General features: G+C 37.9%; 1 protein-coding gene across 5 annotated transcripts in view; it reads left to right on the forward strand.

The window, feature by feature from the left end:
- Scn9a (sodium voltage-gated channel alpha subunit 9) overlaps window positions 1-26,899 on the forward strand; it is a 218,082-nt gene that overhangs the window by 162,678 nt on the left and 28,505 nt on the right. For all 5 annotated transcript variants that reach the window (XM_008830879.2, XM_017797574.1, XM_008830881.2 and 2 more), the window contains 2 exons: window positions 17,035-17,189; window positions 25,248-25,421. In XM_008830879.2, the coding sequence (XP_008829101.1) occupies window positions 17,035-17,189; window positions 25,248-25,421 (329 nt within the window). The remainder of the gene's footprint in view (window positions 1-17,034; window positions 17,190-25,247; window positions 25,422-26,899) is intronic.

Genomic DNA, 26,899 nt, shown 5'->3' on the forward strand with positions numbered 1-26,899 from the left:
TAATATTTTATTTACTATTTTTATTTTATGTGTACGAGTGTATTACCTGCATGTATGTGAGTGCACCAGTGTCGTGCAATGCCGTGGAGGTCAGAAGGGGGCTTTGGATTCCCCTGGAACTGGAGTTAAGGATGGTTCATAGCCGCCATGTGGATATTAGGAATCTAACCTGGGTCCTCTGCAAGAGTAGTCAGGGCTCTTAACCACTGAGCCATCTCTCCAGCCTCCCCTGTTTCTTTTAATGACTATATTCTACATGTCCTGTAAATAATAGCATACCCCATGTTTTTGATCCTGGGCTATCTCCTCTTACCCTGACTTTTGGAGAGGTTTCCACAATGTCTAAGTCTTGAATGAGCACTTCTGACTTACTGGCTCTTCAAATCAGTGCATTCATCCTTGGCCTCACTCTCAAGAGCTAAATCTGATTAACAAAACCTCACGGGTCATCTCTACTTATTGCTTAATACATCTCAAGTTTAATACACTTAAAATGAGCTTCGGTGTGGCCTTCTTTAAATATATATAGCCTTGTTCATTCCTAATCTCACTTAAAAACATCATGATCTATCCTATAAAATACTTTTAAGCCCATACCTATTTTGGTGTCTAGTTCATTAGAAATGCCGAGGTAAGCCCAAATCATAGAGAGGACTCAGAGGCACGGGAAATCCTTGAGCAAAAGAATCAGAATCTGAAGTCCCTAACTTGGTTTGCAAAACCTGCACATGTGGCCTACTTTTTGAATACACACACACACACACACACACACACACACACATATATATATATATATATATATATAATTGAATTTCGTGCATATCATACAGTACAACTTAATCATGCTTAGACTCCCTCCACTCTCTGCCCCCCATAGCCTACCTACAGGATTTTATGCATTCTGTCATATATTTTAAGGCCTATTGAGTCAGTCAAGTTTGTGTCCCCAGCTGTCCCTCAGGGTGAGCTCATCCACTGATCAGCATATCTAGTCACTCCCTTATAGAAAACCAATTCACCCTCACCTAGGAGTGACCATTCCTCAGCTAAGGTTGGGTTTCTTGCCCATTTCCACAGTTCTATGCTGGGTATTTGTCTGGTTTGAGTTTGCATGGGTCTTGTGCGTGCTCTTTATTTCTAATAGTTCCCTCTTATTACTTATCACTTTCTGGTATACTGAATGTCTCACTGCTCCTAGAATTTTTCAGGGAGTTTTATTCAAAGTAAAACATAGGCAGTGGCCCAAGGAAGTATGCATTATTGTATAAATAAGTACTAAATCATCTAAGTAAAAAATACAAATCAAGGGTAGAGTTGTAATATAATATAATAATATAGGGTACAAGGTTTGATTCTAGTAGACATAAGTTTTAAGTGACTCAGCATTAACCATCTCTGAGACAACATAATTTTTTAATTTTACTTTTTTAATTGAATTTTTACAATTTTCATACAATATAGTTTGATGGTATTTATATCTCCTCCCCTATCCACAACTCCCCCCCACTGTGCCCCACCCAATTTAATGTACTTTCATATGTGTGTGAGTGTGTGTGTGTGTGTATGGCCTATAGAGTCTGATTTGTGTACCCAAATGCCCTTCAGTGTAGGCCCATCCACTGGGCCCATCAAGAGTCCCATCCCTGTCTCTCTCCATCCCAGGAGCCATCAATTACCAAAAAGTTCTTTAGGTTGGATTGGGATTTCTTGTCCACTTCCCCATGTCTGTGCTGGGATTTTGTTTGGTTTGAGCTTGCATAGGACTTGTGCATGCTGTCACCATTGCTGTGAGTTCATATGAGTAACTGACCAGCTGTCTGGAACATATTTTTAAATCTGAAATTTCAGATGTGAAACAACAACATTCATATCATGTAAAATTGAAGACCTCAAATGATATAATGCTTATAGGTGAATTAGCAGAATATCTATCTTCCTTTTTCGTTACTCTTCTAACTGTTTTCAAGTATTTTGTCAACACTCCTCCATAGAAACTGCTCACATTGATGACACTGGCTCAGAATCTACTCATTGGATTACCTACATCAATTTTCTTTAGAAATCATTGACTTGTTTTTTAGTTTCCAAGATTTTCTTAGGAATTTTCCTAAGCCAATCATGCATTGAACAAAGTGATGGGAAATAAAGCTATCTAAAGATTCCAATGACTACATTGATTTTCTTTAAATATACATTAAATTTATTTTATATGGTAAGCAAAGGAGTATTATGCCCCATTGATTTAAATGCTGTATTTACTGAAATTAGTGTGTAAGCAAAACCCATGATGTTCCTTTAAGAAAGGCTCAGATAAAAATATTTAAGTTTTTATTCTGCCAGGCAAGGTGGTACATATCTGTGATCCCACAATGTAGGAGTTAGAGATAGATTGATCAGGAATTCAAGGTCATTTTCAGCTACTTGTATCCTTGGCTATGGGGTATTTTGTCTCAGAACAAAAGCAAAGAAATGAAAACCAAGGGAATGTCCTCCAAATGTGTTGCCTGTTTCTCAACAAGTTACTTAACAGCCTTGTAAAATTAGCTTTGTACAACTGTAGTCAAGATTGACCCTATCCATTTTATAAATGACACTTACTTAAAAGTATGACTACTAAGAAATTGAGCTAATCAATGAAAATCTTCAAATAAGTACAAAAAAGCTCTAGAAAAAAAATATTTAAACTCTATACAATGGATTAATACTCTGTCATTTCCAACTATAGGCAGTATCTCAGTCAGAACATTTAAAAAGAGTTTTTTTCTAATCCTATAAACCATCAATGATAAATTTTTTCAGTGAATATACTTTTATGATTAACTTGAAATTGTTAATAATTTCTAATGTAAGACCAGAGTAGAAAAGATGTTATGGAAACACGTTTTAAATCAACCTGGTCCTAGACCTGACTGAGAGAAGACATGTCTGAGTCACATAACAGGATGTGGTCCACTGGAGGCTCTCCACTGTCACCATACCTGTTGAGGTACGAGGCTCACCCTTATAAGTAGAATAGGACACCCAATATGTTGAAACTTTGAACCACCTATTTGCTTATTCATGTATTTAGTTCTTCATTCAATAAATAAAATAGTAAATGCCTGTCATATGCCTTGACCACTTCTTGGCACTGTAATCAAATATAGCTGTGAATAAAACAATGCCCCTTATATAGCTGTGCATGCAGGAATAGAGAAAGCAAAAAAAAAAAAGGGTGATGCGTGAGGCCTTTTTATAAAGGTGACCTTTTATCAGGGGCCTAAAGAAAATTACGCGGACTTACATAAATACATAAAGGAAAAATATTTTTGGCAGGGCAACAAAGGCACTCCCTGGTGGTATTCATATGTATAACTTTGAAGAAAATCAAGGGTCAGTACCGATTGGAAAGACTAACAGGCAGGAAGGGTGATAAAAGTTGAGATCATAGACATAATAGAAGCTATGAGGGATGGTGGTAAGAGCTTTGAAGGACAACAAGGATATGATTTGAAAGTCTCACAACATTCAATGTTAGGAGTAGATGGGTAGCTAGCAATGGCAGAAGCTTAGAAATTTATTGAAGGTTCCTATGTAAATCCAGGTGAGCGAGGTAATGGTAGACTTGGGGATGGCGAGGCTCAGATGTTGATATGTTTTAATGATAAAATGAAGGGATTTGCTGATCATTAGAAGTGAGAAAAAGAGTTGAAGATGTGACCTCAGAAACTGGTAGGACTGCTTTCAAGTGAAAATTTGAGGAGTAGGCTTCACAGCATAGGAAAGTAAGATCATGCCCACTTCCTAGAGCTGAGCTAGAACCAATGCCAGTTGTGAACAGCATTTGGCCTCCAGAGAATTTTGTTATAGAAAGACAACAGGAAAATCTAAGTACGAGCGATTCTATATCTGATAGCACTTTCACTGAAGTTGAGTGCTAAAATAATTTTTTTTGTAGATCACTGCCTCACTACCATTGATCCTTCCTAGCTTTTTTACTGCTGACTTGCTAATGTGTTTTATTGTCTTTTATCTTCATTTTATTTCCTTTTCTTCCCATGCCTTATGCTATATCTTTTCTTAGTTCTGTTCCACAGCTTTGTAATTAAGATTTCTGACTCTTTCATTAGATTCTGCAATGTTCTTCATACCTTAATGTCTTATAAACCTAAGAAATTATTATTATGACATAAGTTTTGGGTTATGCTTATACTCTTTACTCCTTTGGAGTAATACAAATAGTAAATTATATTATCAGAATTTGAGTTCGAAGACAGCCCCTTTCTTTTTTTTAGAGTGAATTTTCAGTATACAGAGCCAATTTATCTTATCTCAAAAATGTTCTAAGTTCATCACATTTTATGAAAATAACTAATAGCAATTCTTATTTTAATAATAGAAACAACTCCATTCTGCCTTATATTTTCTTTATTTTGGAAGGAAAATGTAAAAAAAAAATTGTTTTAGAACATTTAGACATTTATAACAAAAGGATATTTAAAAAATTCATTTTCCTGGGGCTAGAGAGATGACTCAGTGGTTAAGAGCACTGACTGATCTTGCAGAGGACCCAGGATTCCCAGCGCCCACATGGCGGCTAAGAACCATCCTTAACTCCAGTTCCATGGGAATCCAAAGCCCTCTTCTGACCTGCTGGGCATTGCACAGCACAGGTGCACTCTCACATACATGCAGGTAATACACTCATACACATAAAATAAAAATAATAAATAATTTTTTTAGTTTAAAAGGTTCATTTTCCTAATAAACATATTAATTGTACTGGTCATGCTTTAACATTCTTGAGTAATCTGTCTTTGAATAGTTGTTTTGTTTTTTTTTTTCCGGGGGGGTGGTGGTGGTGGTGTCGGGATCCTTGATTTAACACTATGAAACCCAGCCTCCACTTTATGTAATACATCATGAGAGCAAATTAATGAAACCACCCAAAAGACAAAGGACTGACCCACTGGGACTCATTAGAGTGTTTAGACTTGTTCTTATGTTTACATTTAATTAATAGTCATTTTAAAGAGGCGTGATAGCGTTACTAAACAGGCTGGAAATCCCATGGGATGCGCTTTAGCGTAAAAGTCAGACAGGTGACTGAGCACGCCTACCTCAAACAACAGAGAAATTCTCCAAGGTCTGATAAACCCTGGGGGCAGTATTTGTGAAGCTTCTCCTCAGACAAAAACTTTTGTTACTTTCCTAATTACAATTCAGTGTTTATTTTTCTTTCTGTTGTCATAAAAATGTTTCTTTCAATTTGGCAACAATAAATCTCAGAAAACAAAGGCCTATCGTTTCAAGTTAGTGCCCCCAGACTTTCCTCAGTGAAAGTTCATCTACTGAGGTCTAGTCAGCCTATCCAGAGTCACTCACTCCCTTTAGGAAGATCAGCTCTTCCTCACCCACCTGTAATCAGTTGCCAATATTTCTTTAGCTAAGATTGGGGTCTGTTGTCATTTCCCCAGTTCTTTGTTGAGTTTTTGTTTGCATGGACCCTGTGCATGCTGACACCACTGCTGTAGGTTCAGAAGAGTAGGGTCCAGGAGCTTATAGAACTCTATTTCCACATAATCATGCATTTCCTTCCTGGCTCTTACAAACTTTCTGCCACCCTCATCCACAATGGTCCCTGAGCTTGGGGTGAGTGAAGTTTAATATAGGAGTCCTGTCTGTGGACCAGCATTCTGCAGACTCTTATTCTGTACACTTTGGCCATTTGTGACCTTCGCGTTCCTGGCCCTCTGTTGCATGAGGGAGCTTTCAGTAATGAGAATTGGGATATTCGTTATTGTCTTCTTTACCCCTTGTTTTATGTTTTCTAAGCCTTAGGTGTAGAGGTTGCATTGTAGATGTGCCACTTAGGCTTGGGAAATTCACAGTTTCTATATGTGACCTGTTGTGGTACTCTGTAATAGTCTATCTGGCACAAAAGAAGTTTATTTGATGAATGGTGATGGGGATATTTGTCTGTAAATATAAGGATACACATTTTGTACATACTAAGGAATTGCATTTTTCTAGGGATGTGACAGTCTTGAGGTTTTCTCTAAGATCTATGACCTCTCCCCAGCCATGTGTATTTGGCTATATTTACAGTACCACACATGAGTTTCCTCCCATTGAGTGGGCTTTTAGTCCAATTAAGTAGCTGTTGATTGCCCCCAACTGCACCAATGTTGTATACTGTGCAGGTCATTGGTGTGGTTATTTTGTCTTAAAAGCTAGTGTTGGAACCATTGATTGATGTTCTTCCTAAGCACCTTTCATAATGACCCACAAAGCTATGAGAGCTAACCTTCAAGGGAAGTGGCTTCCAGGTCAGTTCCAGCTCCATTGCTGTAAATCCTGTGTCTGAAGTATGTCTGTCTTTAGCAGTAAGGTCTTACCTTCAAGTTATGTGAGGCAATCAAGGGCTATGGCAATAACCTGAATAATTTTGAGAATCTCTTGGACCACCCTGGTCAACAACTCAAAAGCAGATTTTTCCTGTATGGCACTGTTTCTTGTTATGTAGCCTTTAGCTACACACATGGACTCATGTAGAGATATCATATGTGTAAATTGTCATTAGGTTGTTGAACTAATTTTTTTCTGGTTTTTTATACTAGCTAGGCATTATTTATCTCTCCCCTCTCTCTCCCTCTCTAACTCTTCCACTATGGCTCCCCCATTTAAAGTGCCCCCATTTTCCCTGTTTCTCCTTGATAATACCAGTCTCCCATGGCCCCAGCTCTCTTGAGCTCCTTCTTTCCTTTTATCCCCAAAATTCCTTATATAACCCTCCCTCCCCCTCCCATTTAAATACCCCAATCTTATCCATTTCTCCCTTTGTAACACCAACCTCTGCCTCCTACTCTTCTCTCTCAGGTTCCTTCTTTCCCTTTACCTCCCTGGTTCCTTTTCATTATCCTGGTTCCTGCAGTTATATCAGGATACATACTCACCCATAAGAATTTGGTGCTAGGATCTACACATGAGGGAGAACATCTGTCATTTATTTTTCTGAGTCTGTATTATTTCACTTAGAATAATAGTTTCAAGTTCCATCCATTTACCTTCAAATTTCGTGATTTAATTTTTATTGATCGCTGAGTAGAACTCCAGGGTATAAATGTACCACATTTTCATTTTCCACTTGTCAGTTGAGGGAACTAGGTTGCTTCCATCTCTTAACTATTGTAAAAAGAGCAGCAACAAACATGGATGTACAAGTATTTCTACAATAGGATGAGTCCTGTGGGTATATGCCAATGATTGATATAACCAGGTCAAATGGTAGGTTCATTGTTAGTTTTTAAGAGTTCTTGACATTGCCAGAAAGCAAAATCTTAGTCTGCTCTAATAGTTGTTTGTTTGTTTGTTTGTTTTGGTCTTTTTTAAATTATTTATTTAATAACCACATACTTAGAAGAAGCATTTCATTACAACAGCACTGACATATTCAATAACAATTTTCAGAGCTAAGATGAATCTCTTTCAAAACTGGTAAATTTTCAGGTTTACAGTTGAATTTACAGTTACACGATATTGTGCTCAGTATAAACCCTGTAAGACATAAAATTAAATGAGGTTTTAACCTTTTAAAAAGATCTCCATTTCATTATTAAAACAGAGTTTCAGACAGAAAAATTCATTTTTAATGCAATTAACACTAAGATGTTTGCACATGTGTTTCTAATCTCTATATATCTGATTATTACTAATCACGGTCAGTTAGTTTCTGAGCACCTTGGTATCTGAGCATGGATATAAGGTCATCAGGTAGATTTCAATGCTATTATTTTTCACATCTACTGATTATTAAGCAGCAAATTTTTATGCTTTGGAGAATTATTATTTTTTAATTTTTAAAAAATTTAATAACCACATGATTAGAAGAAGCATTTCATTAGAGGTTTAACATTTTCAAACACACTCCAGAGCAAGGATACATCTCTTTCAAAAGTGGCTGTAAATTTTTAAGTTCACAGTTGAATTAATACAGTTATACAGTATTGAACTCAGTATAAACCCTGTAAGATATAAAATTGAAGAGTACAAGCCACAGTCGGTTACAATCAGATCCTTAGTACTTGAGTATGAATATAAAGTCATCAGGCAGATTTCACTGGTAATGTTTATCACCTCTACTATTTAACATGAAGTAAATTTTTGTGTTTCCTCCTCAAATATGTCTTTTTTAAATTTGTTGATTTTTCTGTGTTTATATCATACAGAACATCCCACACAATCTTATTCACTTATATACCCACTTCCCAAATGGCACCCTCCTATAGCCTCCCCCCTCCCACATACTGGAGCCCATATACTCTGTCATCCCTGATACTGTCCACTGTGTTGTCGACAACCCCAGCCATTCTCCAGTGCTTCTCTGTCTGCTGAATCTAGTCAACCTATCCAGAGATCCTTGTTTTAGGAAGATCAGCTGTTCCTCATTTCGCAGCAATCAGGTGTTAATATTCCTTTGGATAAGATTGGGGTCCGCGATTCATTTTCCCAGTTCTATGCTGGGTTACTTTCTGGGAGTCTCTTGTGCCACCCTGGCCAACAACTCAAAGGAAGGTATCTCCTGTCTAGCATTATTTCTTGTTATGTAGCCTTTAGCTATACATATGGACTCTTAAAAATTATATTGACCCCATTAATCTTTTGTTATGCTTTCCTTTCGGGTGTTTAAGACCCTACAGTTGGCCCAGATAAACAAATTTATTTTTACTCTTAAGGTCGCTTGAGGATCTGTTCCTCGGGGGTAACATGGACTTGGGAGGAGCCCCTGGCTCCTTTCTTTTACCAGTTCTAGCTATGTGAAGATAAGTCAAAGGTCCTGCTCAACCATGACTGGCTTTGCTTGGAAGCATGAAGAAAATGATTCCTCTGTGCTGACCCTCCTCTTTGTAGACTGGACACTGGTTCAGGTCCATCTGGTAGGCTCTCCACGGCCCCCCTGCTCAAGAGGACAGGTGACTCACCACAGTTACAGGACATTTTGAGAGATGCTCATAGTCCCCTGGAACTAAGTCAACCTAGAAGGGCAAAGAGCAAAAACTGTCCTTTATGTCCCCCTGACCAAATTAGTATAGGCTTCAAAGTATGGCTGAAACATCCAAGGTAAGTTCCACCAGTCTGGTACTTTTAATTACCATATGCCATGTAGATAGAGCTTGGGCAAAGACCAAACACTCTCAGATATACCTTGCCTAGGCATATATTACATTCTTTGACCTGGTCGTATGTATAATTTGTCAGTAGGTTGTTGGCCTAATATGGTTCCCTTTGGTTTTCTAAAACTAGCTAGATATTGATTATCTCTCACATTGTCTAATCTGTCCACCATGGTTTTCCATGGTTTCCCCATTTAAGGTGCCCCCGTTTTTTCCATTTCTCCCTTAATAATACTCTTCTCCTATGGTCCCATCTCTCTTGAGCTATTTCTTTCCCTTTATCCTCTAGGTTCCTTGTATAACCTTCCCTCCCCGCTCCCCTTAAAATAACCCCATTTTTGTCCAAATCTCCCTTGTTAACACCTGTTTTCTACTGTTCTTGTCTTTCAGATTCTTTCTTTTCCCTTACTTCCCTGGATCCTCTTCATTATCCTGGTTCCTGTAGTTATGTCTAGATACATATTCACTTATAAGGATTTGGTGCTAGGATCCACATATGAGGGAGAACATACGATGCTTTTTGTTTTTTACTGAGTCTGTTATTTCACTTAGTATAACAGTTTCTAGTTCCATCCATTTATCTGCAAATTTCATGATTTCATCTTTCTTTACTGCTGAGTAAAATTCCATTGTATAAATAAACCACATTTTCATTATCCACTTGTCAGTTGAGGGACACTTAGGTTGCTTCCATCTCTTCGCTATTGTGAAAAGAGCAGCAACAAACATGAATGTACAAGTGTCTCTGCAATAGGATGATTTCTTTGGGTATATGCCAATGAGTGGTATAGCTGGGTTAAATGGTAGGCTCATTTGTAGTTTTCTAAGAGTTCTCCACACTGCTTTCCATAGGGGTTGAACAAGTTTGCAGTCCCACCAGCAGTGGATGAGCGTTCCCCTTTCCCCACATTCTCCCCAACGTTTGGTATCATTTGTTCTCTTGATCTTAGCCAGTCTGACTGGGGTAAGATGAAATCTTAAAGTGGTTTTAGTTTGCATTTCCTTAATTACTAATGATGCTGAACACCTTTTAAGATGCTTCTTAGCCATCTTTATTTCTTCTTTTTGAGAACTCTGTTCAATTCCTTAGCCCATCTTTTAATTGTGTTACTTCCATTCTTGATACTTTGTTTTTTGAGTTTGTTATATATTCTGGATCCTAAACCTCTGTCAGACGTGTCACTGGTGAAGATTTTCTCCATTCTGTGGGTTGTCTCTTCACTTCCCTGTTTGCCTCCTTTGATGTACAGAAGCTTTTTAGTTTAATGAGGTCCCATTTGTTGATTCTTGACCTTATTTCCTCAGCAGTTGATGTCTGGTTTAGAAAATCTTTTCCTATACCTGTATCACGTAGGTTATTGTCAATGTTTTCTTCTAACACTTTCAGAGTTTCAGGCTTCACATTGAGGTCTTTGATCGATTTGGAGTTGAGTTTTGTGCAAGGTGAAAGATATGGGTTTAGTTTCACTCTTCTACAGGTGGAGATCCAGTTTTGCTGGCACCATTTGCTGAACATGCTCTTTCCTCCCGTGAATGTTTTTGGCTCCTTTGTCAAATATCAGGTGGCTGAAATTGAATATATTCATATTTGGGTCTTCAATTTTGTTCCATTGATCTATGGGTCTATTTTTGTGCCAGTACCATGTTGTTTTTATGACTATAGCTCTGTAATACAGTTTATCTGCTATAGTAATTCCCCAAGCATTGCTCTTAGTGCTTAGGGTTGTTTTGGCTATCCAAGGTCTTTTGTGCTTCCATATGAATCTTAGGATTTTTTTTTTCCAATTCTGTGAAAATATGTCATAGAGGCATGCCTCACCATGTCTGGTGATAGATATTTTTTTAAGCAGTAGATTTCTATCTGCATGAGATTCTTGTTTTTAAGTTTAGTATACATTCTAAAGTCTCAGGTATTAATTAGCTTATTATAAGAATCTTTTCCACTCTTTCTGGTCTTTTTCTTTTAAAAATAGATATCTGTTGGTTATTCTTGACTCTAGATTTTCATCATGTCTCCATTTTATTTTTCAAGTATTCTCTTCTAACTAAATGTATTTGGGGTATTCTCTAGTTATTTTGACTACAGTGGTGGTAAATTCTGTTAGGTCAGAAATCATGCTCACCATCCAAAGCATTGGACAAATGAAACCATGTTTTCATTTTCCATTCACTTCTTTTCTATCTCTTTTTTAAAAATCCAAACTTTAGCCAGGTGTGGTGGTGCATGCCTTTAATCCCAGCACTCGGGAGGCAGAGGCAGGTGGATCTCTGTGAGTTTGAGGCCAGCCTGGTCTCCATAGTGAATCCAGGACAGCTGGGGCTACAGGGAGACCCTGCCTCAAAAAATCTAAAGTTTGTATAAAATCTAGGATTCATAAACTTACAGTCACTGAGATATTACTAAATGCTTAGAAGACAATAAATGCTCTCTGGGGATAGAGCATTGAAAATTAGCTATGCACAGCACATTATGTGTTAGAGTATTGTAGATAGTTCTGTGAGCAGAAAGAAAGAACATCAACAGACAGATTTTGCCTTGTGGGTACTTAGAACCTGAAGAAAAAGGACAGCAACAAATAAAATATACATGATAGCAAGAACATCAGCGACATGGAGGAAAAACAGCTTGCTATATCTCTGTAGAGTTGGAAACTGAGGTGTTAGGATATATCTCATATAATCAGGATTATAATATACTAACTGCACTTCAGAAACAGGAAAGAGACATAATAAAACATAGTGTAGTTCATTAAGAGAACTCTAGTTTTATGTTTCATGATACACAGTGTATAATTACCTGACATTTTTACTTGGAAGGCTCAATATTTTAATGTGTTCATTGTTTGCTGATTGGCAATGCTAGGCAAGGCTTTGAACATATTGGGCAAGTGTTCTACTATTGAACACTAACCCGGAAATATAGCATTGAATAGAAAAATTAAAAAGTGATTTTCTAAAAATGCCTAAAATGGAAACTTCTAAAATAGATTTCAAGAAAATACTGCCAACCCTTGCTCTTCCATCTCTTGCCTTCATTGAAATGAGCATCTGCATCCTTAACTATGATGGAAACTAATCTTAATTTTTGAATTCTTCCTTTTCTCAGAATAATTTTGGTTATTTTTCTTACCAACTTGAACATTCTAATGAGTTTTTAGAATTTTCAGCAGTCATCTTCCTGGCCTCTCCTGTCACTTCTGTCCACCTGTCCCTCACCTGTCCTCTCCTGTCCCTTCTGTCCACCTGTCCCTCACCTGTCCTTCACTGCAGCCTCTGGGTTCTCCGTGCACATTCCTTAACACTCCTACTGTCTCCTTTTGCTTCTGAGTTTTTGTTTCTTCCTCCTGCCCCGATGGAATGCAGGTCAATGCTCAACTGGTTGTCCAAGAGGAAAATATGGTATGTTCATGCATACAACATTATATTATGAATGTTCCTGATACAGCACAAAATTTACAAAATACAAATAATAGTATGCCTGACTTTTTATCATTCATTCCATATGTGTAACTGTTTCTTACAAAATTCTTTCAATGAATTCTGTAATTGATATTGAGCAAATTCAGTTTTAACACGAGTACCACTTGGTGTTTTCATTTATATTAATCACTAAAATGAGAGTGAAATAAAGAAGCTCTGTGCCAGAAGTTCATTCATGCATTAATGATTTTAGCAATTTTTGGTGACTATGTAATGGAGCTTGAGTATTGAAAGAACATTTTCTCGATTATTTCTGTTGTCCACGGTTAATGGCTGTGAACATGACATACATTTTCTGTCTGTTTCAGTAAAATTTCCTCATATCATTTTCTTATATGTACACTAAAAAAAATCAAGAAGTCCCTACCAATAATACTTTATGGGTTTTTTGCAGTGTAAAGGTTGGCCTCAGATTATTGTTGTGATCTGGCCAAGTATAAGATGCACAGTAGCCAAATAGTGTGACATACATCCGCCATCCAGGAAGAAAAGGCACAGGTCACCTCAGGAGTATAGGACACAGTTCAATAATTAGGAAGGAGTGATTCTTAGCATTTTCTAATTTTTGAAAGAAAGCATTGAATTCTACATTTATGTAACTCAATATCTGATAATGGCTGAATGTAACAACACATAAGCATAAGTTCCTGAGAATTTAATAGGGAGTTAGGGTGAACCAGTATGGTTCATTTCCAGCACACCTTCAAATTCTGTCCCTTAGTGGTATTGTTACAAAGTTGTCTAGACTTGATCTCTTTGGAAATAGTTTAATGTGTGACTCTATGACCTGAACTGCCTCATATAGGCTAATTATTTCTAGCCCATATTGTCCCCCTGACCTCATCACCTCCAAAAGCAATTCCAAAAGCATTTTCATGACCTTCATTCCATTCCTGACATCAGTCCAGTCCTTGCTGATGTAACCTGGCAAATGTCTTGAATTTGTTGCTGCTTAGTTTCTAACTGATCTTCCCTTCTTGACAAGGATACTATATCAGAGAACCCTAAATGGTTTTCTGGCTTTGGGTTTTTCTTCTCCTGTGCCCATTCCTCTTCCACTTATTATCTCCATGCATCATTAGAATCTATTTAAATTGCAATTTGTCTATATCATTCCCTGCTTGAAACCCACCGTATAATCCTCAACTTCTACACTAATGCCTTAACTGGGACAAAGTCTTTTCATAATCTGTCCAATTTCTATAACCTACCCATGCCTCAATGTACATCATTTCCTCATAGTTATGACTGATTGTAATTTCCACATATAACTGCTGCACTTTCCTTTGGATTCCCTCCCAAACTTTTGCTTTTGTTGAAACCAAACCCTTTATTCTAATGATGCCTTAATTCAGTTCAGTCAGGCTTTACCTCTTCCAGGAAGCCTCTTCTGACTTCTTCTCAATCACAAGTCAGGCTGTGTGAATTTCTTCCATGCTTCCAAAATGCTCTCTACATAGCTATCATTTTAGTTGTCTTAGCCAGTTATTTCATTTATATCTGTCTCCTTACATAAACAAAACCAAAGATAAATTCCCTGAGGAGAAGAAACTACATACAGACACACATTTAAAATGCTTGACAGAAAAATGAATGAATAAGCCTAAACATTTAAGATAAAATTTTCCTCAATTTTTCATAGCAATATATTTTAAATCTAGAAGTCCTGATTCAGATCTTTTAAACATAGAACTGATAAAATATATCCACTTGCATCTTCTGATAAAGACACATGCCTTTTTCACAACATATTTTATTGAATTTTTGTGCATTTCATACAGTGTATCTTAATCGTATTTATACCTTCTCCTCTATCTGCACCCTCTACAGTCCCCCAACTGGATTTCATGCATTCTGTCATAAATGTTAAGGCCTATTAAATCAAGTTTGTGTCCCCACATGCCCCTTCCTGTGAGTTCATCCACTGGAACCTGGTCAGCCTAACTAGTCTCACTCCCTTAAAGAAGACCAACTCTTCCTCAGTGATCAGCTGCCAATAGTTTCTCAGCTAAGGTTGGGGCTTCTTCCCCATTTCCCCAGTTCTCTACTGGGCTTCTGTCTGGTTTGAGTTTGCATGAGTCTGTGCATACTATTGCTATTGCTGTAAGTCCATATGAGCAAGTTCCCAGCCTCCTGGAAAACTCTGTTTCCTTGTGATCATCCACCACCCCTTGGCTTTTACAGTCTTTCCACCCCATCTTCTGAAATGGTCTCTGAGCCCTGGGTGGCAGAGTTTTAATATAGGAATCCTATCCAGGGATACACATTCTACAGTCTCTTATTCTCTACATTTTGGCCAGTTGTGGCTTTCTGTGTCAGTCACCATGTTACACAAGGAAACATTGCTGGTGAGAGTTGAGAGATGCATTAATATTCTCTCTACCCTCTTCCACTATGTTCCATGAGCCTTAGGTGTAGAGGTTCCAGTGTACATGTGTCACTTAGAGTTTGGCATCTCACAGAAAACTTATCCTTTGTGTTTGACTAGTTGTGTAATTGTGTAAGAGTCTCCATCTGTTGCAAAAAGAAGTTTCTTTGATGAGTGCTGAGATGTATACTTGTCTGTAAATATGAGAATGCCTATTTAGCATACAGTAAGAAATTATGTTTGTCTAGGAATGTGACATATATAGATGTTGCTTTTGTATCTGTGACCTTTTCAGCCATGTGCATTTGGCTGTGTTTACAGTACCACACATGAGTTCCCTCACAATGAGCAGGTTTTAAGTTCAATTAGATAACTGTTAATTACCCCCAAGATGAAAGTATTGCTACTGCACCAATAGAGATAGTTTACTGTGCTGGTGATTGCTACAGTTATTAGGGTTTACAGTTGGGTTGGACCATTGATTCATTTTCTCTGTTAGGACCTTACATAGTATCCTCTGATACTATGAGAACTAGTCCTCATGGAAGTGGCTTCCAGGTCAAATTTTCAATACTTTTCTTAGTATTGTTTAGAATATTACTTCTCAAATGTTTGTTGTTGAGTCGGGATTTCATGCGGCCCATAGGCTTCAGACTCCCTATGTAGCAAAGGATAACACTGAGCTTGTGATCCTTCTGCCTTTACCTACTAATTACTGGTATTATAGGCATGTAGATTCACCACTATCACTTGGTTTTATGCAGTGCTGGTGATCAAACTAGGGGATTCATTCTTCCTAAGCAAGCACTTTACCTACTGAACCACATTTCCAGCCTATTCTAGTTTGATTACTATTGCTGTGAGAAAACACTGACCAAAACCAACTTGGGAAAGAAAGGATTTGTGCTGGATAGCTTTAGTGTCAACTTGACACACCTGGGTTGGGGGAGCCTCAGTTGGGGAATTGCCTCTATTGGACTGGCCTGTGGGCATGTCTGAGGGCCATCTTCTTGATATGTGATGTGGGAGGGCCCAGCCCACTGTGGGTGGTGCCACCCCTGGGCAGGTGGGCCTGTGTTGCATACGAAAGCAGGCTAAGCAGGGGCCAGGAGACCAAGCCAATAAGTAGCATTCCTCTATGGCCTGTGCTCCAGCTCCTGCTTCCAGGTCCCTGCCCTGAGTTCCTACCTTGGGCTCCCTGATGAACTGCAACCTTGGAGATGTAAGCTGAATAAACCCTTTCCTGCCCAAGTTGGTAGTGGTCAGAGTGTTTTGTCACAGCAATGGAGAAACAAACTAAGACAGGATTTCTTTGGCTTATACTTCCATGTCACAGTTCATCACTGAAGGAAGTCAGGGTTGGAACTCAAAGTAAAACCTGGAGACAGGAACTAAAGCAAAGGCCGTGGAGGAACATTACTTACTGGCTTGCTTCCCTGTCTTGCTCAGCTACTTTTCTTATATGGCCCAGGTCCATCTGCCTAGGGATGGTACTTCCCATAGTGGGCTGGACCCTCCTACATAAATTAACAGTTTTTAAAAATGCCTCAGAGACATGCCTACAGGCCAGTCTGATGGAGGAAATTGTTCACTTCAAGTTCCTTCTTCTCAGGTGTCTCTAGTTTGTGTCAAGTTGATGAAAACTAACAAGCACACAGCCCTTCAAAAAGGTTTTAACTGGGGAGTAGAAGTGTGTCAAATTATATTACCTGTCAGCAAAAAGGCCCTGAAAATGCATTTTACCTTAGGGTTTATTTATTCATTTCATTTCATTCATTCATTCATTAAAATAATAATATAAACAATGTGAAATAAAATGAAGAGAACTCAGGAAAACACAGGTGACAATATATTCTAAGTTAAAAATAACTGACAATTAGAAAGACTTTGAAGTTAGAAAACAAAAGAAGATACTATCGTGAAGCTTTAGGAACTAGAAATTATTTGGGTGTGGGAGAAAATTGTCCATTATTAGGATATTTTAAGCATCTTATTCTGAATATGAAGATATTATATTCATGTCTTTCTTCCCAGGTTGTGTACGGAGGTTTCCATGCTGCCAAGTTAATGTGGAGTCAGGGAAAGGGAGAATCTGGTGGAACATCAGGAAAACGTGCTACAGGATAGTTGAACACAGTTGGTTTGAAAGTTTCATTGTTCTCATGATTCTGCTTAGCAGTGGAGCTCTGGTAAGTGATCTGGTGACTGCTTCAATAAACTGTCAGCATTTTTAATAAATGAAATATAAAACATGGCAACTTTTACTGGAAAATCAATCCTTATGATTACCAAAGCCAAATATTTAGTAGTGCTCAAGGAAAATTTCCTGGGCACTTTTTGGGGGCCAAGCATTATTCTTGCCTCCCTAGATGCAAAAACAAGTAAGATCCAGGCACTATTTTCAAAGAACTGAGAGTGAAATGGGGAAGAGAGAGGTGCAAATGGTGATTACAGAACTGGTGGGTCTGTAAGTGAACTATATACATGCAGCTCTGTTGTAAGGAAAACAACTGTCCAGTTATGTTTCAAAGTGGTAGATGATGCTTTGCAAGAATAAACATTTTTCAGGCAGGTATGGTAGGCTTAAGGGGTCAAGTGTGCAATGGTAAGAAAGCATAAAACAATAGGGGACATTCAGGAAAATAAAATAAAAAGGTTGCTAAACTGTAGAGAATGTTGTGGGAGGGAGGGCAACCAAAAGTGGTCAGAGATTGACTAGACAGAGGTGTCAGCTCCTAAAACAACTATCATGTTATTATAAAGGAAAGTACATAGTAGTTTTAAGGCAGAATGAGGCAAGTTTCTCATTCTTATACATATATGCTCTCAGTAAGGGTTGGAAGGGATCCAGAATATGCTATGTCGTTTCTTCCCACTGGCACAGATGAGCCACTAGAAGCCATTGTGAATCTAATGTAGGCAGGTATGCTGCAAGAAGCTCTATTCATTCTGCTGAAAACAGAATGTTCAAAAATTTTCAGTTGCCTGATAGTGTTCTTGGGTCTGGGGATTGATTTGATCTCTTCATAGGCTAGCATGTTTTTAGCATTTTAAGAAATTATTTTATACAATGTATTTTGATCATGTTTACTGCTCTTCCTCAAACTCCTCCCATGTCTACACCCCATCCATACTCATCCAACTTTGTGTTTTCTTTTTTATTTAACCCATCAAGTCCAGTTTGTGCTGCCCATATACTCTTGGGTCTACAGCAATCCACTGGAGCATAGTTGACCTACTTGTCCACACTCTTAAAGAAAATTGACTATCTTTCTCTCTCTCAAAAGAAAACTGACTCTCCCTCTTCCAGGAGCTATCAGTTACTAACAACTCCTCATCTACAGGTAGAATACCATGCACAGCTCCTCTCTTCCTGCTGAAACTTTGTCTGGGTTGAGCTTGCACAGGTCTTGTACATGCTGCCACAACCACTGTAAATTCATATGTGCATCTGCCTGTTGTATCTAAAAAAAAAAAAAACACTATTTTCTTATAGTTATCCACTACTTCTGTTCTTATAATCTTTCTATCCCTCTTCCACAATGAACACTGAGACTTGGAAGGAGAGGGTGTGATGTAGGTGTCCTAATAGGGCTGAGCATTCTGCAGACTAATATCTCAACATAATAAAGGCAATATAGGGCAAGCTACAGCCAACATCATTGCCCTTATTTCTTTGCTGTGGGAGTTCTATTCAAAAAGTCATTATCTTTGACTATATATTGAAGATTACTTGCTACTTTCTCTTTTAGCAGTTTCAGATCAGGTCTACTGTTAAGGTCCTTCATCCATTTGGGTTAATGATTATTCAGGGTAAGAGATGAGGATCTAGTTTCATTTTTCTATATGTTGATATTCAGGTTGCCCAGCACCATTTGTTGAAGAGGCTATCTTTTTCCAGTATGTATTTTTGGCATCTTGTAAAAAATTAGGTAACTGTAGTTGTATGAACTCATATCTGGGTCCTCTATTGTATCCCATTAATCTGCCTGTGTGGTTCTGTGCACTCATCATGCTGTTTTTTTAAAATTATGGGTCTATAGTATAACTTGAAACCAAGAAGAGGGATGTTTCCAGCAGCCTTCCTTCAATTCAGGATTGTTTTGGCTTTCCTTGGTCTTTCACGCTTCCGTGTAAATGTTAAAAACTGTTTTATCTATGTCTGTGATAAATGGCTCTGGAGGTGGAGGCCTGGCTTATCAATTTAGAGCACTGGCTGTTCTTAAAGAGGACACAAATTTGTACCTAGCACCCACATGGTGGCTAACAACCATTTGTAATTCCAGTTCCAGGAGATCCAACACCTGCTTCTGACATCCACAGGTACTGCACAACATGGGTGCACTGACATGCATGCAGGCATTACACTCACATAAAATAAAATATTTTTTAAATAAAAGAAAATTAGCTATGAATTTTCATTGGGATTACATTCAGTCTGTAGATTGCTTTTGGAAGATGGCCATTTTCATAATATTGATTCTTCCAAATCATGAGCATGGAAGGTCTTCTCATCTTCTAGTGTCTTCCACAGTTTCTTTCTTTGGTGTCTTAAAGGTTTTGGTATAGAGGTCTTTGACATCCTTGGGTAGGTTATTCTAAGGTATTTCAGGCTATTGTGAATTGTATAGTTTCTCTGATCTCTTAGTGTGCTTGTCATTAATATATAGAAAGGCTGTTTATTTTTTTAAGATTTATTTTACTGTTTTTAGCTGTACATATATGTGTGTAGAAAAGGTTATGTGCATATGAGTGCAAGTATCCAGGGAGGTCAGAAGTGGGTGTCGGATACCCTGGAGCTGGATTTAGAAGTGGTTGCTAATCCTTTGATGTGGATGATGGCAACAGAACTCAAGAGCAGTATTTGTTCTTAATGGCTGAACCACCTTTCCAATCCCAAGGTCACTGATGTTAATTTTGTATTCTACCATTTTGCTGAAAGTGCCTATCAGCTCTAATAGGTTTTTGGGAGAGTCTTTGGAGGTCTCTTATGTATAGAATCATCATCTGTAGACAATGATCTTTTGATATTTTGTCTTCCTATTGTGTCCTTTTATTTCCTCCTTTTGTCTTACTGTTCTAGCAAAGACTTAAAGCACTGTATGAATAGAAGCAAAGAAACTGGGAGCATTCTTACCTTGTTCCAGATGCTGGCAATGGTGCCTTGAGATTTTCTTCATTTAGTATGATTTTGGCTGTAGGTTTATTATATGTATTATATATTACATTGAGGTATGTTCCCTCTGTCCTTAGTCTCTTTATGACTTTCATCATGAAGGAGGCATGGATTTTGTCAAAGGCCTTTTTTCATGTATTAAGGCAATCATGTAATTTCTGAGTCCATTTATATGATAAATTACATTTTTTGATTAACATATGCTGAACCAATCATGCATCTATAAAATGAAGTTAATTTGATTGTGATGAATTATCTTTCTGATAAGATTTTGAATTCATTTTACAATTATTTTATTGATGTTTTTAACTATGCTTATGGGGAAGATGGGTCTATAATTTCTTTCTGTTGTTGCTTTGTCTTTTCCTGGTTTTGAAGACCCAAAGGATTGCCCCTCAGAACAAGTTAGTTTCTTTTTTTTTTAATTTTTACAAAAACTTTGAGAATTTCATACATGTATATAGGTGTTTTGATCAAATCCATTCCCACTCCCTCCCCTCCAACATTCTGCCCTCTGAAGAGGTAACCCTAAAATCTTTTAAGGATTTGATACAAGCTCCCAAATACTTTTGACATTTTTGGACTTGGAAAAGAGTATGTTGCTAACAGGCCCAAGGACATTTGGACTTTTAGCCAAGAAACTGGCTACATTTCTTTAGGGTCTTTTTACCCTAACTTCCTAGCCAATTCCTACCTCCTCTTCTTATCACTCCATCCTCTGAAGGGGTTACCCAAATTGCCAATAGGGAATAGGGATGCAGACTGCTTTGGCTTCTTCCATGCTGAACACAGACACAGGGTGAGGCAACTGGAGTGCCCCTTCAGTGGATCTATCTAAAAGACTCCCAAATTGCATAACTCTTGTTTCTAAGGGAAAAGAAAGTCCTTGAATTGTAAATAGGAAATACGAAGGAGAAGTAAAGGTAAGAGTAATTAGCATTACAAGTTCCAGATGGAAATAGAAAAAAGTCAGAACATGGCAATTTTCAAATCTTCATATGAGAGTCCATTGGCATTGGCATTTCTTGACAAGAGCTTCCAAAAGCATCCCTCTATTTAGTTCTTCCTCATTTTTCTTTTGTCTTCCAAGGCTGGACTAGTTGGATGGGAAGAGTGGCTGGGAAGAGGGGCTGGATATTCAGGTGACAAGTTAATTTTTTAAAAACAAGAAATAGAAGAAGTACTATTTTGTTTCTCTAGTACTGTGCAAATAGGAGTCTTCATATAATCTATTAAATATTATATTCATTCATTAATTTATTTATTTTTGAGACAGTGTCTCATTGTGTAGTTCTGGCTAATCCAGAGCTCTCTATGTAGACCAGATTGGCCTTAAACTCACAGAGGTGCATCTGTCTTTACCTCCTGAGTGCTGGGATTAAAGGTGTACACCACCTGACCCAGTCCTAAATTTTGTATTCTTAGTAACTGATGAAGTCTCTCAAGTTTACTCTATGCTGAGTCATATTTTTGACTGATAATTTTAGAGGAGGACACTGAAAGCATTAAAGTTTTGATTAAACTCTTGCTCAAAATGTCTAAAAAGGAGAATAACTTTTTAGAAAAAGTCATCCTCAAATGAATCAAATAAAGAAGAAAGGGGAAAGGATTTCATTTCATTAATTTTTTTTTTTTTACTCACAGAGTTTGCCAAGTAAGGTAGTATTTTGAAATTACTGCCTATAAAATAAATAAAAAATAATAACCTTCATTTAGAGACTGTTCACTGTATATTATAGTCTTCATATGTATTTCTCTCATTAAATTCTCAAACAATTCTAAGAAAATACATTTTCTCATTTAACCAACAATGAAACTGAATACAGAGTTCTAAATGTTTCTTCTCAAAGATAGTAAATGTGAAGGTTATAACTTAATTGAGATCAACTTCAAAGTCACCTTTTCTTTCATGAAGAGGGGAACATACTAAAAAGAAAAGAAATAAAAGAGCAACACCTGGAATGAACAGCCATAAAGCCCAAGTTCAAGTCCCTCCTTGCTCCCACATCCACCTGGTTGGTTCTGGGAGCTGGGACCCCATAGTTGAGTCCTATGTCTGGTTCTGGAACCAGTCACAGAGAGGCATTCTCAAGCAGAGGATCTGATTCTCATCACTAGATTTCGTGCTGGCCTGCTCTACACCTGTACCTCCATCCTAACAGCAGACATCTTCTTTGGTACCAAGTCCCTTCCTTGTCATCTTTTGAAGTCATGTTTCTCTTTAGGTGGCTTGTGTGATTACTCTATAACTTGGAGTAAAGGGCAGGAAAGCCTTTAGAGCTAGAGGATTCCCCCTTGCACCTTACTTTCAGAAACTTGGTCAGCTGTCTTACATGTATTAGCATATCTGCCATTCTGTCTGCTCTAAGTTCTCTGTTTTCTTCAATACTGTAGACAGGAGATGGGGGTGTGGAATGTTAACAATAGTTTTTGAAGTGCTGACAGCACATTTGAGGGAAAAGGAATTAAGGCTGGATTAGTTTCAAGTCCATGGACCGGTAACATGGTGTTAATCACCAAAGCCTTAGGTCATTTTTTTTTTAACTTTTACAAAAACTTTATTGAGAATTTCATGCATGCATATAAGGTGTTTTGATCAAATCCATGCCCACTCCCTCCCCTCCAACATTGCCCCCTCTAAAGAGGTAACCCTAACGTTTTTTAAGGATTCAATACAAGCTCCCAAATATTTTTGACATTTTTGGCCTTTGGAATAGAGTATGTTGCTAACAGGCCCAAGGACATTTTGACTTTTAGCCAAGAAACTGGCTACATTTCTTTGGGGTCTTTTTACCCTAACTGCTTAGCCAATTCCTACCTTCTATTCTTATCACTCCATCCTCTGAAGGGGTTACCCAAATTGCCAATAGGGAATAGGGATGGAGACCGCTTGGGCTTCTTCCATGCTGAACACGGACACAGGGTGAGACAATTGGAGTACTCCTTCAGTGGGTCTATCTAAAAGACTCACAAATTGCATAACTCTTGTCTCTAAGGGGAAAAGAAAGTCCTTGAATCATGAATGGGACATGGGAAGGAGAAGTAAAGGCAAGAGTAATTAGCATTACAAGTTCTAGACAGGGAACTAGAAAAATGTCAGAACAGGACAATTTTCAAATGTTCTTATGAGAGTCCATTGGAGTTTCTAACAAGGGCTTCCAAAAGCATCCCACTATTGGGTTCCTCTTCATTTTTCTTTTGTCTTCCAAGGCTAGAGTAGTTGGCTGGGAAGAGTAGCTGGGTACTCAGGTACCCAGTGATCCTGCTTGGCACTCCTTTAGTGAATGAGCACACTGTCAACAAGCCCAATTGTGCCTATGTTTAGCGATCAGGCTCAGCCCAAGTCGTGATGATGGTAGTTATTTCATGCAGAAGGGACAGCTGTAGAGCATCATCTTATTAAAAGGACCTGGAATTTAAAAGAATTTGGTTCCAGGAGGCACATATGGGGGAGAAAATACGTCATTTGTTTTTCTGAGTCTGTGTTACTTCACTTAGTATAACAGTTTCTATATCCATCCATGTACCTGCAAATTTCATTATTTCATCTTTCTTTATGCTGAATAGAACTCCATTGTGTAATATACCACTTTTTTGTTAACCACTCATCAGTTGAGGGACACTTAGGTTGCTCCCATCTCTTAGCTATTGTGAAAAGAGCAGCAACAAACATGGTTGTACAAGTGTCTCTACAATAGGATGAGTCCTTTGGGTATATGCCAAGGAGTGGTCTAACTGGGTCATATGGTAGATCCATTTTTAGTTTTTTAAGAGTTCTCCACACTGTTTTCCATAGAGGCTGCATGAGTTTGCAATCCCACCAGCAGTGAATGAGCGTTCCCCTTTCTCCACATCCTCACCAGTATTTGGTATCATTTGTTCTCTTGATCCTAGCCAGTCTGATTGGGGTAAGGTGATACCTTAGGGTGGTTTTAATTTGCATTTCCCTAATTACTAATGATGCTGAACACCTTTTGAGATGTTTCTTAGCCATCTTTATTTCTTCCTTTGAAAACTCTCTGTTTAGATCTTTAGCCCATCTTTTAATTGGGTCATTTGTTTTCTCGATTTTTTTGTTCCATATGAAAGATAAAATTCAAATCACTTAGATTTAATCTTGATCTACAGTCATTCTCAATGACTCCAGAAGATAAAGTGTCTAAATCTATTTAAATTATTTTCCAGGGGACTTATAGTTATGACTATAATGTCATTGTCACTTAGTTCTTGAAGTATGTGGGCTGGAAAGATGGCTCAGTGATTGAGAGCACTGACTGTTCTTACAGAAGACCCAGGTTGAATTCCCAGCACCCACATGGTGGCAAACAACTGTCTGTAATTCCAGTTCCAGGGGAATCTGAAACCTTCTTCTGCCCTCTATGGGCATTGCATGACACAACCACTTACCACATTCATACATATAAAATAAAATAATAATAACAAAGTTTTTTTGTAAAGTTCTTGAAGTACGTAAGTACTTACATGGAATGAATTTAACATTGACATGCAGAATAGAAGTTCTTAGTGAATGATTAAACATGGTTTCAGAATTTCAAGGGAAAAAAATATGTCCTGTAGCCCTACTAAACTACTACAGTCTTTGATTTAGAAAGCCTTTCCTCACGCCCTACTTTGTTCTTGGCATAGAGGTGGGTAATGGGAGGTAAGAGCAGGTAAGAGCCAACAAAGCAGCTGCAAATCCTCTGGGTGGATGTGAAGGAAAGTGTAGGATTATAAAGGTTTAAGAGAGACTCTGGAGTAAATTCTGCAATTATCAGGATTCTTTCCATTTGAAGGGAGAGAAAAAGAGCAGGCAGATGAAAGTGAAAACCCTTACAGGTTTCAGAGCCCATTCTTTCAAAGGATTATATGTAATTTCATTCTTTTGAAATCTCTTTTTGCCTCTAGTAACAAGGAGCAAGAACGTTACAACTAGGTGCTACGCAGGTGCTGTAAACTAGAGAGAAGAAGCTGGCTCACAGCAGGGTGTTTTCAGTGATCTCACCATCCGAACCATATTTCCTGCTTCTCTTGTTGTGCCTGAACTGAAACTTGAATGTTATTTCCACAGGCCTTTGAAGATATATATATTGAGAAGAAAAAGACCATTAAGATCATCCTGGAATATGCTGACAAGATATTCACCTACATCTTCATTCTGGAAATGGTGCTGAAATGGGTGGCATATGGCTACAAAACGTACTTCACCAACGCCTGGTGTTGGCTGGATTTCTTAATTGTTGATGTATGTATTTTAGAATCAAATTTAAAACAAGATTTATTCTAAGTATTTCATAGTGTTTTCATCAACACTTTCTATATTGTCATTCTAGTTTTGTCATCTTCATTTATTTCCAAGCCAAAAGTTTATGTTTTTAGGAATATTAACATAGCCAGTCAAAATATGTCTGTGATGACAGGAACAATAATCCTTCAATGAAAGTAAATTTTCTTCCATACTATTCTAACATTAGTAATCTTGTATTGTACGTGTTTTCTAAAGTAAAAAGAAATTTGATTAGCTAGCTAGATAGATGATAGATAGATAGATAGATAGATAGATAGATAGATAGATGATAGATAGATAGATAGATCAAGTTTAAATACCATTCTTGTTAACATAAAAAAAAAGCAACAGAAAATGGCAGAAACATATTTTAAAGGAGGATTCCTTTAAAGGAGGATTCTGAATTTTTTTTCACAGAATAGAATTAGGAGAAAGAGGGGGATGTACCAAGTTTTATGACATGTATGCTGAAATTTATGTAAAAATGACAGAACTGAAGTGTTCTGTGTTAGGGAAAAAGAAAGGTATGGAATTTTTAAATGTTCATGTCAGTCACAAGGATGGAGAAAGCCAAAATGAAGCACTTTTGTCCTTTTCTTAAACTTCAACTGCCCCTTCTTTCTAGAAGGACAGAACACAGAAGGAGTCATTAAGAATTTCAAATGATGAGCTCAAAGAACTTTGCAGTACTTGCATGATGGAAAATACATAAGAACACTATTTTATGTGGTACTTTTAACAAAGTGAAAAGTGATCTTAGGGCTAGAGATATAGCTCAATTATAAATTGAGTATTTGCCTGCCTAGATTCAATCTCCAGCTCAGAAAAAAATGGAGGAATTAGGGTAGAAGTAGGAGAAGGGGGCAGATAGGAGGGGGAGGAGGAGGGGAGGAGAGAGGAGTATGGGGAAGGGGAGGAGGAGGAGGAAGAGAGTGGTTTTAAAAAATATTTTTATTATTTTTATTTTATGTGTACAAGTGTATTACCTGTGTGCAAGTAGGTGTGCCCATGTTCTGCAATACCCAGGGTGGTCAGAAGGCATCAGATTCCCCTGGAACTGGGGTTATGGGTGGTTGTTAGCTGCCATGTGGGTGCTAAGAATTAAACCTGGGTCCTCTGCAAGAGCAGCCAATGCTCTTAACCACTGAGCTATCTCTCCAGCCCCAAGAACAATTTTTTTAAGCATTACTTATTTTTGTGTGTGTGAGACAAGGGCTCCCTGTAGCCCCACCTGGCCTGGAGCTGACTATGTAGACCAGCCTGGCCTTGCTCTTCACAGAGATCCACCTACCTCTGCCTCCCAAGTGCTAGGATTAAAGGCATGTGCCACTGAACCCAGCTTACTTCTTTTTTATTATTAATTAATTTGCTCTTTGACAATTTCCTACACATATATAATATATTCTGATTACTGCCCATCCTTTCTTATCTCCCCC

This window comes from Nannospalax galili, unplaced genomic scaffold (genome assembly GCF_000622305.1).
Source record: "Nannospalax galili isolate Female #2095 unplaced genomic scaffold, S.galili_v1.0 scaffold514, whole genome shotgun sequence".
Classification (NCBI taxonomy): domain Eukaryota; kingdom Metazoa; phylum Chordata; class Mammalia; order Rodentia; family Spalacidae; genus Nannospalax; species Nannospalax galili.